The following is a 16,014-nucleotide window of genomic DNA, read 5'->3' on the forward strand; positions in this document are numbered from 1 at the left end:
GTAAGTATTGGTAAAGTAACAAGCACAGTACACAGAAAGATGTATATGGGACTACAGAAATGGTGTCGGGGCTACTAACCTTGGTTTCCTTATCTTTCTATGCTCATTACTCAGCCAGGATACATTTTCTACCAAAATTGTTTGGCAACTGACATTATTAGTAATCTTGAGCATTCAGTGTAAGTTTTGTTTGATTCTGTAAGAATACATAGGGTGGTATTCTCGAAAGCGGCCTAAGTTAAATCAGTGGCCTAAACCTGGTTTAAACCATGGACTATCTTTTTTGCTATTCTCGAAGGTGGCCTAAAGATAAGCCAGGCTTAAATACGTCATAGTTCGGCCTAACTTTAGGCTGCTCAGAGGGCAGGTTTAAATACGTCATAGTTCGGCCTAACTTCGCGTGACGTCACTTTTTAAGTTAATCGACTGTCCGCGGAGAGTGAACGGTAAGTTTTGCATTGAATTTCTATATTTGATAACAATTTACACTCTTTTGTATGGGATAAGTGCTCATGAAAGTTACACCAGCTAATAAAGTATTTTTGTTACTTTCATGTTGCTGTAGTGGTGATAATCTAAAATGCTTTTAACTGAATAAATTTGGAGGAAACTTGGTAAATGTTCACAGTGTTCGCAGACCAGTCCCATACGTGCAAATAATTGTCGGTTAACATTTTCGTTTCCTGAGATTGAGCAATTTCTTACCGGGTAATTCTTTTTCTTGGCACTATTGTCCTTTCGTACGCATATACCACCTTAACACCACCCTAAAACTATCATTGCTAGACGTAGAAACTACTTTTATAGTGGATTTTCGAGACGCTGTTGCCTAAAAGTGGACTAGCACTAGGCCTAAATCTAGATCTAGCTGTCTCTTTCGTTCGTTACCCTCTGATTTGGGTAGGGTCGGCTCCTCTCTTTCAGGAGCCGACCCTACCCAAATCAGAGGCTAACGAACGAAAGAGAGAAACATTTCGGTCTGGTATCACCTCTGCCTGAGCTGCAGCGCTATTTGTGGCTGTTGGTGCGATAATTTTCTACAGGATGATGATGATTTTTATAACCACCCATCCCCCCCCCCCCCCCAAGAAAAACTTTAAAAAAAAACAATATCACTAGACCTAGATTCTAGATCTAAATTTCATCAATAAGAGTCTAGTCTAGACAGGTCTAATACCAATTGAAAGGAAATGGACAGAAGCTTCCTTTTTTGACAAACAGTTGCTGATGTTACAGTAGCTAGTAGTTTAGGCTTATAATACTTGTTTGTAAACTACAGAGAAAGAGAAATTGTAATTTCTTATCAAATATCAACATATTTTTCATCTTGATTTTCTGCTATTTCAGGTTCTTTTCAATTGATGCATGGGGATGAAAAAAGAAGGCCTCTCCCAAGCTATGGTGTCCCGCCTTGTGAAGTCCATCTCAATAGCCATTGCCAGGAGATGGGAGCAATACATCACAATTCCTTCAACAAGAGAGGCAGTCCTGCAGAGTGCAGACCCAACGTGAATGTTATAATTACTGCCATTTCCCTGGCGTTAATATGGTCGGTGCTATTGATTGCACCCACGTAGGCATCTCCAAGCCAGTTGGCCCAACGCCAGTTATTTCCTGAACAGGAAAAATATAAACTACATTTTTCTTGGAAAGTCTGCTGGTGAGTAAAGCTGTAATTACGCCTAAATTGTGTAAACTAAATCATGTTTATACAATTTAAAAAAAAAGATCTGCTGAATTTATGAATCTGCAGATGTGTCTACAGGTACATTATGAAGTGATTTAAAATTGTTTTGTCTGATGAATGTAGGTGCAATCTACACTCAAACTTTTATTCATTTGACATGGGCACGAGCTAATATTTTCAGCTCGATTGTCATGGCTACCAGTCACTCCTGACAGTGACAGCTTGGCCGAGACTTTTGGGCGAACTATCTGAAAATAAGACACAAATAATCAACAGTTGATTAACTACTTTCAAATTTGGGTCAGAAGAAAATTCAAACCTACCACTAACAATTCTGGACCATATAAGACTTAGAGACCTACAGACTGCAGTACAGTACAGTGCATTAAATTTTCATTTTACTTTTTCCCCTTTCACGAAGCTCATTTTGGGAGATAACATAACAAAGACAATCATTGGTCTAATGTTAGATTGAACTAAAACGGAAAAGTTGGGCTCTTACGATTAGGGCCTTGTAAAATCTCCATTCCAGGCTGCGTTTACATCTAGGTTAGGCCAACTGTCAGCTGGTTATCTAAGTAAGATGTAGACCTCTAGACTTAATTTTAGGAAAGGGACTATCTTGGCTATAGACTTTAACTACTTAGGGATTTCTTAGGCCATGACATGGCAAGTAAAACTTGGTGCAAGCATATTTATGAGATAGTACTGCAAGAATGTGTATGTTTGTTCTTGACTTTAAAAGAGATACCGGTAGTCATTCTGTAAATCAATGATTACTAGTAACTGAGTGGGGAGGGGGTGCCTAGTCACTGCCTACATGAAAGGCGCCTTAAGTTTTTTTTTAAAGTTAGAATATGATTGACACTATAACTAAGAACAATTATCAATGGAGTAGATCTTTGATATTTTAATGAGGTCTAAACCTTTTTATTTTTGTTTCAGGATGATGTTTTTCTTCAGTAAAATAAATGAAGGCAAATTCCCTGATAACTGAGACAAATTCAGAGAGAGGAAGGAGAACTACTGAGCTGCTGAATTTCTGACAGGTAGGCTGTACGAATAAGTTGTTGTTTGTATTCCCAGGTACTTCAAGGATGGCATTTGTTCATTCACATTTGTCCATCAATACTTTCATTTAATTGATTATGCACTCCACTTTTACCACAATGTACATGCAAGACCTTTTTAAGGTTTAACAGAAATAGGTTTCAATGTGCTTCCTTTCATTCTTTTCTCTTTTCATTCAACAGACATACTTGCAAGGACTATGAAGTTCTACTTAGCCTCTTCAATGAACCAGACTCCATCTGCTGTAACTGTGACTGCATGGGGATCAAAACCTTTGTATTATAATCCTCATAACATGAAGCTATGGTAACAAACAAGCAACCATTGATATAAAGCCTGATATGTCCTTGTTGTGTGTGTGAACCACAAAGCAACCATCACTCATAAGGATATTTTTATGTACATCAGATGTTCATTGTTTCACTGGAAAAATTGTGATTTTGATTAATTTAAGAAATCTTGTTTCATAATGTGTTTTATAATATAGTGCAAGTCATGATATAACAGATTCCCTGCAAAAGAAACACGGCTCAAAAGTAGACTATGCTTTGTTTTAAAAAAATGGGAGAAGGTAATGTAACAAATACATAACATTTAATTCTAATAGTTTCAAGTAGCAGATTATGAGGCTATTGGAGCTTAATATTTGATTTTGACCTTCAATTTTATAATCGTATTCATCATGAATTACAATATTTTCTGTAATAAGAAAAATAAATAAATTGAACATAATTGTTGATATGTTATATACAATATTCCTTTCATATCTTTTGATTTTAAGTGTGCATATTGTTGGGTTCATTAAATTATACATGGAAAAAGTCTTGAAATAGAACAGTGGGAGAACAGAGAGCGAACGAGAGAGAGAGAGAGATAGAGTAAAAGAGAAAGGGAACCAAATGAGAAAGAACAATTTAATGGTGAGAGAAATAAACAATGATGTGAGATAGTGTGTGTGTGAGAGAGAGAGAGAGAGATGGAGATAGGGAGAAAGAGTTGGGGGGGGGGGGGGTGACAGTGCCCCTTTTTTCAAATGCCCCTTTTTATATAGGAAAGTTCCCTTTTAACTTTGTAAGAAGTGCCCCTTTTCCATAGGAAAGTGCCCCTTCCCCTTTTCACCTCTGATAAGGGCCCCTTTAATTTTGACACGCGCCCCTTTTCCTTTGACAAGTTTTCATTTTCCTTTGCAATAAGTGCCCCTTTTCACTTTCGGGAAGTGCCCCTTCACCTCTGATTATTGCCCTATTTAAATGTGAGAGGTGCCCCTATTAACAAAATTATCGGTGCCCCTTTTATTTCAACAAATGCACATTTCCTTTATTATAAGTGCCTCTTTTTCATTCTCATAAGTGCCCCTTTTAAAATATGTTCAATGCCCCTTTTCAGGTGCGATATGTGACCCTTTTCATCTTTGATAATTTCCCTTTTAACAATGATACAATTCCAGCAAGAGCCCTTTTTGTTGGTGCTGCCCCCCGCTTTGGAAGTCGCTCCGCCGTCCCAGGACGTCATATTGCTCAAGTTGTCGAGGTGATGCATCCTCTCCACACTCAGCGCGCATCCATTGTCTTAGCCCATTGTCTTAGTGCATTGTGACGTCATATTGCTCAAGTTGTCGAGGTGATGCATCCTCTCCACACTGCGCGCATCCATTGTCTTAGTGCATTGCTTCGTCGTCGCAGCTTCGGTACTGAGCATGTGCAGAAACTGTAACCATGGTGAATGATCCATGGACTAAGTTAGGCCAGGTTTAAACCATGGATCAGTTAGGCCACCTTTCGAGAAATGAAAATGACTTAGGTCAGCGGCCTAAGTTAAGCCTGGCCTAACTAAACCATGGTTTAACTTAGGCCAGGTTTAACTTAGGCGGCTTTCGAGAATACCACCCATTATCTTTTTTTAATTTTTTTTACCAGAAATCAAGTTTATCTTCAATAGTAGTAGTATTACTATTTAGTATTAAAAACAAAATATATACCTCCAAGTCAGCACTATCCAATCCAAATGCATCTTGTTTGTCAAGAAATGAAGTCAATGCGTCAGGGTCACTGAAATTAAAAAAAAAATAGATGACAATAATTACTACATTTTATTACAAACATTTGACCCAATAAATAAAAAAGAACCAACAAATAACAACAACAGTTACTTGGTGCCAGAGTCAGCCTGATCCTGTTTCACTTCGATAGCCACTATAGAGAGATTTGACTGTACTATCCCTTACGTATCATTTTTATCAAATAAACCATCAGTGCATACATGAATAATGAAGACAATATTTTCTTGTTGGAACACGCATATCCAGTATTCCTCTCAGCGAATTCTACAACTGTGTACGACTACGAATGACCTAAATCTGCCAATGTGCAGATTGTATCCCCGAACTGGCTTAAAATAATAATAATAATACACAACATTTATTAGGTGCTTAATACAGGTGTCTCTAAGCGCACCATAGTCTGACTAAAAATTATTTAAAGCACCTGTGCACTAGTTTGGCCAGGAAGGATTAGACCTGCCTGCATGGTTACTGACTGGTGGTTATCTCATCAAATTAGCTCTCAATTAACATAAGAAACAGGGGACCATGGAGGACCAATGGTCACCGATTATGCATGTTTGCTATAATAAAGGGCGCAAGTACATGTAGCTATAAGTTAACCCTGTAAACGATCATCGGATCGGCCGCCGATACCGATCCGATCAGGGGTGATCGGATAAAAATTTCCGATCGCCGATCAATTGAAATGATCGGGAAAAAAATTGGCAGAATTTTTTTTTTTTTTTTTTTTTTATGCCGAAAATTTTCAAGTTTTTGGCTATTAAATGCTCAAAAAAAATTCATGGCTAGGATGCATCTACATTATAATCCAAGATGGCGGCCCGCATGTTTTGCCTCTGTTCTTAGACCAATATTATTAATTTCAAAGTCATGAAAAGGCACTAAATATCAACAAACATGGTCTACAACAACTCTAAATGACAAAATAATCCCAGCCATGAATTTTTTTAAAGCATTTGATAGCCAAAAACTTGAAAATTTTCGTCATTAAAAAAAAAAAAATACCTACATTATAATCCAAGATGGCGGCCCGCATGTTTTGCCTCTGCTCTTAGACCAATATTACTAATTTCAAAGTCATGAAAAGGCACCAAATATCAACAAACATGGTCTACAACAACTCCAAATGACAAAATAATTCCAGACATTAATTTTTTTGAGCATTTGATAGCCCAAACTAGAAAATTTTCGTCATTTACAGGGTGCTACAAGAATTTTTTTCACCACTTGCCCTGTCGGGCAAGTGGGTTTTCAATTTACTTGCCCAAACAATATTTCCACTTGCCCAAAACTTTAAAGCGAAAAAGGACTCGAGGTTAAAGCATTTATTATCTCGTAATGATAAGTTAGTGTTTTAGATAGCAAATTAATGCACATACATGTACAGTGTAACTGTACTGAATAATAACCTAATATGTCAAAGAAAATGGTCAACAAAGGATGGTTGAAGGTTTAAAAAACGCATTTTATTGATCCACACATATACCACATTTCATGGTATTTTCATCACTATTGAATTGTAGCCATGGAAATTCCGTCTTCCATTTCGGAACGAACCCTCGTTGTCTGTTGTGTTCGTAGTTCGCTTTCTTGGCTGGCGGTGCCTCCATGTTTACTAGCACAATCGAGAAAAAACAGCTGATCAACGCACGTGTGTGTCTGTGCAAGCCGCTGTCATTTGGAAACGTAGGCTAATTTTCAGCTGTTAATAATTTGGGTCAACTCTTCCATCAAGAAACGTCATGTAAATAATGGGTAATCAACTATTTTAAATAAAGTACGGACATTTTTATTTCATCATTCACTGCTATAAATATCATGCCAAAATTTGTAAATTCTTACTAAATAATAATATTGAAGATATTTTACGATAAATCTCGGATAAGTATGCGAAAACTAGACTAAACAACGTCGCTAAAACCATGAAAACAAAACAACAACGGCTTATATTCTGGGGTCTCGATACTATTATCAAAATGACTCGCTCGGTCGGATCTTGAGACCGCAGTAATAAATTGAAAACGAGACAAAAACATTCATCTGATTTATATGAGCAGCGAGTTTTAAATAATATGTTCACAATCATTAACAGTCATTATGAATAAATATCAAACATTTGACTTTTTGTACTTACTAGAAAATCCCTGTTGTTTATTCCATTCCGATTCGCACGCGTTCATTTCCCTAGAATAATGACGTCATATTTGGCGTGATTCAACCAATCGGCAATCAGAGAATAGCAAAGGCCTGTCGGTGCGGCCTGCAGAGCTAGAGAGAGAGAGCGCGAATAAGCTCGCAGCTGGTACGATCGCGCTAGCTGTCTCTAGCTAGCTCACGGCCGGCCGTGCGTGGAGGCGGAGCGGCATTCATGGCTTGAAGTGTCACTGTTGCATGCGCGCTGAGCTAGCTGAGCTGGCTAGCTGTCTGTGAAGTTTTTTCGAAATCGGAACGATCGCTTTTTTGCTTCTGGATTTTGACGACGGGTAAGAAGTTGACGGGTGAATGGTAGAGTTCTTGGACACTAGGAAATTACTGTAAAAGTATCACTTGCCCGAATCGGGCAAGTGATAATTTGATTTACTTGCCCGACGGCTCAATTTGGTTGCCCCGGGACGTCGGGCAAGCGGGTTTGTCGCGCCCTGATTTAAAAAAAATAAAATTAAAAAAAAAAATCAAAAAAAATCAGCCGATTTTTTTTGTCGATCTTCCGATCCGATACCGTTCATAGGTGCGAGGGTGTCGCTCCGATCTTCCGATCCGATCAGAGCCCCAACTTACAGGGTTACTATAAGTTAGTCTGCAAGCACAAACCCTGGTCAGTCGTAAAAGTGAGTCTGCACTATAAGACTACTATAGGCCATGTACTGTAGCTGCTCCTGACACAACCAGTAGGTAGCTGGGCTAGACTTCTCTCAAGGCACAATGATTTTTTGATTAAGTGTCAAATTAGGGTCTGTGCCTGCAGACTAGCTATAAGTAGTGCAGTGGGGCTTTAAATTCTACAACACTCCGAAAAAGATTACATGAAATTAGAAAGAAGAGACCACTTACTCTATCACGTCAAGTAAGCATCTACCATCATCCATGTCCTCAAATGGCTGTAGAAAAAAATACAATGCACATCATTTCATTGCTGTCACTTTCAATCAATAATTAAAAGGCAATATAGACCATTTTTGTAATTTGTATTCAAATTTAATGCATAATTCTTTGTTGAGTGCCATGTTACAATATATTTCATTTACCTGTTACAAACAATTATAGTTCAATAGTCAGAATGTGAATTGTAAGGTAGGGCAAGCCATAAAGTCTGTCCTACCTAGAAATAATTAATATGTACATAACATGTATGAAATCTACAATTCTGACTATTGAAATATAATGATTTGTAACAGGTAAATGCAATACTTTGTAACATACAAATGTAACACTTAACAAAAATGTATGCATTACATTTGATTACATTACAAAAATGGTCTATTGTAACAAGTTCATTTGAAGGAAAGTAGAAAGATTAAAGAAATAGAATGGTAAAAGCTTAGAATAAATCCGACAAACAATATGAAAAATCTTTGAAACATTTAGTTCAGCTGCAATAACATCTCTTCACAACAATATTTACAGAAACAGTACTGATAAAGTGTCAGCGATTTCAATATGGCACAAAATAAAAATACATTATCTATGTGGTACCAAAATAATTGGAAGAATCTGTTTTTACTTTGAAATGGAAAACTATACTATGAAATATGAAATAAATTATGAGTCAGTGCATATAAATTGAAATACGTATAAATGAATGAATGACTGCATTGAAGTAAATTCATTAATAGATAAATACTGCAAGAAAATAAATAATTCCAAGGGCAATCAATGAACAATCGAATATGTATGGACTTCGGTCATGATATCCACTATAATCACATCAATAACAAAATTCAAATCGCCTTTCTCACAAAATGAACACTAATTTTTTACAACTTTCGTTTACTTGGCTACATCACTATAAATCAGCACACAATGGATAATGATAAAACAAAACATGATTAACCTCATTTTGGTTTCCTTTTTTATCTTCATTCATTCATTATTCTATTTTTCATTCTTCTACTTATTTTTATTTAGATATTAATCTACACTGTACATTTGCCATTCTCCACCCAGGTGTTAAATGGGTACTCATTTACTGGTAGGAAGGAATTCCTTAAATGAAGTGAGCGCCGTAATCAGCAGTCTAGCAGAGCCGGGGTAATAGTTGGAGAGTCTTGACCACCATGTATGGTGGATATGTGCGCTTTATAAATATCAATATTATTATTATCATTTTGTGTTTTTTGTAAAGTTTTTACCTGAAAAGCCACTTTGGAGGATTCTTGTACTCATCCAGCAGCCCCGGCCTGCGTCATGTTTCTGGATTGCTTGGACTCACTTATATTAGAGCGTTCCCATTCAAATCAAGTCAAATCTGAAATCAATTAGAGGAAAAAACAAATACATTGAGTGATATCAAGTTGGGTGTTAGTGTTTTTAGTGTTTAGAGCAGTTAAGAGCTATTAAAATTAAATTAAGAGCCTGATTCGGATATCAATATTGATAGCATAACACCAATACCAAACTGGAAATCAACATTTGCTTATGATCCCTAGGGGCTAGTGTTAGTGAATACAACAGTTGTACATGTACGTAAAATATTAACACCAGCCACAAGGGTCGGTTCAGCAGACAACAATTATGTAAAATTAATCTCACTAGCTAGCGGAAGTTGACGATATTCAGAGGTCAAAGCCTTAACACCAGCTGATTTCCAGTTGGGTGTTTAGAGTTGGTGTTAGTGTTTATTAAACACTAACACCAGCCCTGGACACCCAGCTTGCAATCACTCATTGTTATGACTACCTAATTTATGCAAATTTGGTTTGAATATTCATGCATTTGTAGAATTTGTTAGAGCTTGAATATGCATGGAGCCAATTAAAAGCCCATTTTCGTAAAGTAAGATTTAATGCATAAATGTACACGTCTTTGTTAAGAACCTCATTGCAAATTCCATGTTACGCATCATTGATATTCAATAGTCAGAATGCAAATTGAATACATTTTGTGCTGCTTGGTAAGACAAGCCATAATATTTGTCCAACTAAAAAGAACTAATGCATGCAATTTGAATCCTGTTCTAGCTATTTCTTTTGAAATACAATTTCCACATACATGTACACTGTAAATATCTTTTGATATACAATTTCTACATTAATTTCTATTGAAATAGATTTTATACATTTCTATTGAAAAAGAATTTATACATTTCTATTGAAAAAGATTTTATACATTTCTATTGAAAATTTGAAATACAATTGATTTGATACATTTCTATTGAAATACAATTTCTACATGTCTATTGAAATACAAATTTCCAATGAAATAAAAATGTTTGTTAATTAACCCATAGCAGTAAGGTGTCTCCTCTTGTATATCATTTTGCAATATCTTTTATACCTGAATGATAGGGATTACACCTCATACATGTACAGTGTACATGAGCAGAAAAAGGGAAACAGGAAGTTTTGAGTGCCATTATAATCAAATAAAAGAAAATAAATTCTAACTATACATTGACAACATGCTGTAAAATATAACTAACAAATATTTCCTCAATATTATTACATATTCCCCATACAATGATCTTAAATTACAAAATATGAGGAAAGAATTGAAGTTGTGATCATTTTATGACTTTAAGTTTAGGTCTTTTTTCAAACCATCCAAAACTATGAAGAAGATTGTGAAGAAAAACCACAAAGTTGTGGTCATTAGACTTCTGGCTACTAGTACTGTATATGAACGAGGCTTCAGGCTTCAGTTGTGTACATAAACAAATTAAAAATATTAATATTAATAAAACGAATAAAACTTATATCAATTATATTATTAATATAAACATAACAATAATAATTAATAATAAACAGGCCAGGGTGGTGGAATAAGTACAACAATATTTGACCCCCCCCAAAAAAAAAAACACAAAAAACAAAAACAATAACACTGACATTGAAGAATAGAATTTGAAGTTTTGAACATTATATTCAAAGAAACAACTTAAAATAGGCAGATTTATAGGTAGAACTAGAAGTCTATTTCCATTTCAAAATTGAACAGCTAGACTATATAGGCTAATAATACTAATAGAAAATTAAATACAACTTATTTTGAAATTAATCAAAACTCATTACCCCTCCACACAAAAGAGAAAAACAAAATTAATAGTGATAAATATTAAAAAAAGAAAAAAGAAGACAAACACTTATTTAAACGTTAATGTCATGCCTCATGGCCATATGACTAGTATGAGTACAGTATCAGTGGCGGATCCAGGGGGGGGGGTGAAACGGCCGCCGGCCCCCCCCTATCGGCGGTGCAAAAAAAAGAGGAAGAAAAGAAGAGAAAAGAAAGGAAGAGAAAAAAAAGGAAGAGAAAAGAAAGGAGAAGAAAAGAGAAAAGAAAGGAAAGAAAAGAAACAGAGAGAGAAAAAAAGGAGATAAGAAACAGTGGCCCACCCCCCCCCCCCCCCCCCCCCTCTCGCTTGGTCGCTACGCCCCCTCGCCCATTAACACAAAACTATGATATGATGGATGATGCTCCCGGCCGTGATTTATCCATGGTTGGTGTAATAGATATTTTTTCCCTTCATTTCTACTAACCTAATTGTGTGCTATTACAATGATGATTGTTTCATTTTCCCTTTAAAGCAGGCGCATATACATGTAATCAGGGGCGGTAGGGGCAGTAAGAGGAGAGGAGAGAGTAAGAGGAAGAAAAAGGAGCAGACAAAGAAACATTTTTGAAAATTCTGTCAAGTCGAGAACGGTACAACGAATCATCTTCTTTCTCTAATAATTTAATGAAATGTCAAAGCTTCCACGCTTCGCTCGGGAAGCAGGGGGCAACTGAATTCAGACAAGGATTAAGAGTCAAGAATGGTACAAGTTAAAAAATCATCTTCTTTCTCTAATAATTTAGTGAAACGTCAAAGCTTCTGCGCTTCACGTAGGAGGGGGAAAACTGAATTCAGACAAGGAATAAGACTAGAGTCGAGAATGGTAAAACAAATCATCTTCTTTTTCTAATAATTAATGAAAGGTCAAAGCTTCGCGCGTAATGGGGGGGGGGGGGGTTGGGTGAAACAGCGAGCTGTCCGAAGATGAATTTTTGTTATCTTTTCTCATTTATTTTGGTGATAAAAAAGTCTTTCATAAAATACATATTTTGCTCAAATTTTTGTTCGCTCGCTTTGCTCACTAGCCGAATTGTGAAGCCGTTGGTATTGGCATGTTGAGTTGAAGAGCCGACCCTACCCAAATCAGAGGCTAACGAACGAAAGAGACAGAAAATTTGGGCTAGGTCAGACTCAGAATCAGATTCATAGTTCAAGTCAGATTCATAGTTCAAGTCAGATTCAGAGTCCAAGTTGGGTCCTTTTTTAATTTTTTGTAGTCTAACAAGGCTTTGGCAACAAAAAAATTAAACAATTCTTAGAAAACAATCATCATGATCATAACATTCCCATCCCACCATTGCATTGATCTAGACCTAGATTATGCATAAAACATGTTCAAAGCAGGAATATCCGTATTCATTGTGTGGGCACAGAATGAACAGATACTGTGCTGATGCACACATCACACATCGTCACATGTATCTACCGCACACGAACTACTATAGTTAGCCTACATGTACAAGCGGACACGGGATCTTTGTGTAGGCCGATGCTAGCCGCCTGATAAACCATCGATGTGCCCTCCCGACGCGTTGGCCTACCCCGACTTGTGCAGACAAACCGGCTTTGATTTTTCTTTTAACCCATAATTTACACATCTAATTCAGGTGCTATATTACAGTTTTCAAGTGTTCAACTGCCAAAACGATTAAGAACAGATTGCAAGTTGTCTTAAGAATAAGATTTACAGTCAGGAAACATAGAAATTATCGATATTTCAGCTAGAATTAGTAGCTGATGTACGGCTGTAAATTATTACACTACTTTCCAGCATTAGATTTTTCCCCATAGGCCAGACGTGTGTTAATACGGCTCTGTATCTTTCTACACAGAGCCAATGTAAACGAGTGCGTAAGTGCATCAGAAAGGCAGTATTCTACACTACGGAAAAAGAGCAAAAAATCCTACATCATATAATGTTATTTTCAAGGAAATATGTCATCATTTAGCTGTAGCAAGCAGCTCGTACAGCTGTGGCGCGTTTAACCCCTAAAATTTATCAGAAAATATTATTCGGCATTTCACTCACCGTCGACAGGTTCCGAGGTTCCGAGTATAATAGGGTAATTTTAATGACAAAGAAGCTGATTGGACAATACCACAGACAAACAAAATTACCATATCTAAATGACCAATGGGGTGCGGTGTCGCTTATCTGAGTCACAGGGTCATAGGTGGGTATGTGTCGGGTTTCATTATTCCTCTTCAAGGGTGTATGTTAATAGGTACGGTACGGTATAAAAATAGAATCGTAAAATTAAGAATGCTAGCATAGTGCATGCAAACAACAAATACCTCATTCCCCGACCAATGCAGATACATTTTTCTCATTATGACATCAGTTACGAGAATTGGGGTTCATCTAAAAGGGTGTTTAATGCTTCATAGATTTGATCACATGGTTGATTGAATTCCCAGGACAAATGTATACAGAGCTCGAATCAAAATCACCTGTCATATTTTCTTTTCCTTTAATTGAGAGGTCAGTCGAATATTAAAAAAGGGATTACTCTTTAGCTTGATAAGTTCTAATTATCTTTTTGAAGTTAACAATTAAGTTATACATATGTATGACATCATTCATTTTTTTACTCTTGATATTTTGTATGTACAATATTTATTCACAATTTATTCCTATAATTTGAGGAATGATTATGAAGTATTTCAAATTGTGCTTCCCTGCATTACAGTTGACGAGTCACTGTAACCCCCCCCCCCCCCTGGCCTGAGCTAGCGCTCGCTACTTGCTTTCTTATGACGTCACATCTATTTTCGGGTCGAGAAAACCTGCATAGCGTTTAACGGAAACAAAAGTATACATTTTTGTATTACTATACATTTAATTTGAAGTTTAGGAGCACTACATGAGATACAAAATCCTATTTTTGACAATTAAAAATTAATGTTTTATTCCAAAGGATAAAATATAGATGTTTTTTATCATGAATAATTCATGCCGCTTTATCCCTAATTCAGTAAGTGGTTTTACAAGACTAGTCCTCTTTTGAAATGGCGCGCGCCTAGCCTACTTACAGGGGGTGTTTCACAAAGATCCTAAGTTGGATTTAACAGTTATGGAAAGCCATTTGTAGCCTTAAAATTAAATATTTCCAAAAGCAACAATTGAAGTATTTTAGACTTTTCACAAATTCCACATCAAGAACATGAAATCTTCTTGATAATCGAAAATATGAATGATTTGAATCAACATTTTATGCCTTTGAAAAGTTTGAAATGACTTTTACAAATTATTTAGAATGATGCTAACGGCTATCCATAGTTGTAAAGTCCAAATTAGAGATAAGTTCAACTTAGGATCTTTGTGAAACACCCCCCAGGTGTTTAGCGCGCGGTAAATTTGATCGACCGCTACTATACTCTACTAGTACAGTACACACACGAACAAGACTCTGTGTGTACATCGATAAATGGGGAAAATGGCGAAAGAAACAGAAACCGCTGAACGGTTCAAAACTTTGGGGATAGAGGACCTAGATGAAGGTAATAACCGTAATTGTGGTGTTCGATAACTGAATAATATCATGTTTAATTGGTGGTGTTGTTTCTGCTTCTGCATTATGGTCTTTTGTTCATCGAAATATTGAAACTCGGAACCTGAAACAGTCAGATTGAAATGTGTTGAATTGATGTTATGTTGTTAGTGATCTTTCCCACTGCTAACGGCCCTGTCACTAAACACCTGCCCCGCCTCCGCACGCCCGGGACGGGCGGCTAGCTGTCGGGGGCCGAGGGTTACAGTGCAGTAGTCCCTAGGCCTAGGCTACATTATCCCTCTTCCCTCTAGCTCTGATGTTAGCTAGATTTCGAAACCTGTATCATGTTTATTTGTTTGTCAATTAAATTAAACGAGGGTTCTTCATGTTCTTTAATTTCCATTATCCAAAATATCCTGATTCCTGATTTGTTGGCTGTTGCACACACAAAAAATGTTTCGTTCAACTTTCACTTTCAGTTTGATCCTGTTAAAAGGTGTTACAGTATGTTTTTTTCAAATTGATGTTGCAGTTTGGCATTATAAATATTAATAATGGCATTCCATTGATGATTGAGTCTGACTCTAAATAAGTCTAGCTGATTCAGCCGAGGATGCAGGTTCGAAACTGAGTCATGCCTTTCACTTTTAATATTATGTAAAATTACCTTGCTTGGTTTGGGCATTTGTGTTATGTTTTTAAAACTTAACCGGACAAATATCCTAACTAAAACTTGTTAAACTAAAACTCTAGTTTTGTTTTTGTTTTTAGAGAGAGAGAGAGCATACTTTGTAACTGCTAATGAATAGACATTTCGAGTGCAGACATTTTCATTGATATGGAAATCCTGAATATGAATTAAATTATTATAGATCTAGATCTATTTCATTACTCGTTTTATAGAATAATTAAAAATGCCCAGTGGTCCAGTCATTTCTTTACTTGAATGTCTCCTCCCCTTCCAGAATGGGTGAACGCTGTATGGACAAGCGACTTCACAGAGAATCCAGAGCCTCCGCAGTCGGTCCAGGGTCTTTGGTCCAACCATCGTGATGTCCTGAGCTCTTTGGAAGATGCCATTGCCTGCTCTACAACGTGGGCCAGGGTAGACTTTGCCACGCTTCCACAAGGTATGATCTCACTCCATTTCATGTCAGGGACCCATTTCACAAAGACCCTTCTTGTGATTTATTCATTATCCAAAGTACATAATTATTGCAGTTTCATTCCTGTTATCTAATTATTGTATTTTCATTTTCATTTTTCATTATCATGTTATTGTTATACACTGTTCGTTAGGTAATTTGTCTAAATTAAGCACAACGTTCATTTCACCTTTCTTGTTGATCCTTATTATTTAGTTTAAACATAATTTTCATTTCATTTGTTTTGTAAAGCGCTTAGAAACTATCTGCATAGTGCATACCAG

General features: G+C 36.5%; 2 protein-coding genes and 1 long non-coding RNA gene across 9 annotated transcripts in view; 2 read left to right on the forward strand and 1 right to left on the reverse strand.

Moving 5' to 3' along the window:
- LOC115918880 (mucin-19-like) overlaps window positions 1-13,509 on the reverse strand; it is a 34,065-nt gene extending 20,556 nt beyond the window's left edge. For 2 of the 6 annotated variants that reach the window (XM_030993173.1, XM_030993178.1), the window contains exons 1-4: window positions 13,121-13,509; window positions 9,170-9,285; window positions 7,872-7,918; window positions 4,737-4,806 (exon numbers count right to left, since the gene is read on the reverse strand). In XM_030993173.1, the coding sequence (XP_030849033.1) occupies window positions 4,737-4,806; window positions 7,872-7,906 (105 nt within the window). In that variant the 5' untranslated portion in view covers window positions 7,907-7,918; window positions 9,170-9,285; window positions 13,121-13,509. Of the gene's footprint in view, window positions 1-2,946; window positions 3,013-4,736; window positions 4,807-6,954; window positions 6,995-7,871; window positions 7,919-9,169; window positions 9,286-13,120 lie in introns of those variants that run through there. The other 4 variants (XM_030993174.1, XM_030993177.1, XM_030993176.1 and 1 more) reach the window with 4 other exon arrangements.
- Window positions 72-3,088, forward strand: LOC115927384. Its single transcript, XR_004065603.1, has 4 exons — window positions 72-446; window positions 1,348-1,660; window positions 2,633-2,736; window positions 2,941-3,088. It is a non-coding gene; the product is annotated as an uncharacterized LOC115927384 (long non-coding RNA).
- Window positions 13,510-14,506: 997 nt separating the features above from the next.
- The window catches only part of LOC115918881 (condensin-2 complex subunit D3-like), a 28,734-nt gene continuing 27,226 nt past the window's right edge, over window positions 14,507-16,014 (forward strand). For both annotated transcript variants that reach the window (XM_030993180.1, XM_030993179.1), the window contains exons 1-2: window positions 14,507-14,592; window positions 15,551-15,715. In XM_030993180.1, coding sequence (XP_030849040.1) covers window positions 14,520-14,592; window positions 15,551-15,715 — 238 coding nt within the window. In that variant the 5' untranslated portion in view covers window positions 14,507-14,519. The remainder of the gene's footprint in view (window positions 14,593-15,550; window positions 15,716-16,014) is intronic.

This window comes from Strongylocentrotus purpuratus, unplaced genomic scaffold (assembly GCF_000002235.5).
Source record: "Strongylocentrotus purpuratus isolate Spur 01 unplaced genomic scaffold, Spur_5.0 spur5_scaffold_20, whole genome shotgun sequence".
Classification (NCBI taxonomy): Eukaryota; Metazoa; Echinodermata; class Echinoidea; order Camarodonta; family Strongylocentrotidae; genus Strongylocentrotus; species Strongylocentrotus purpuratus.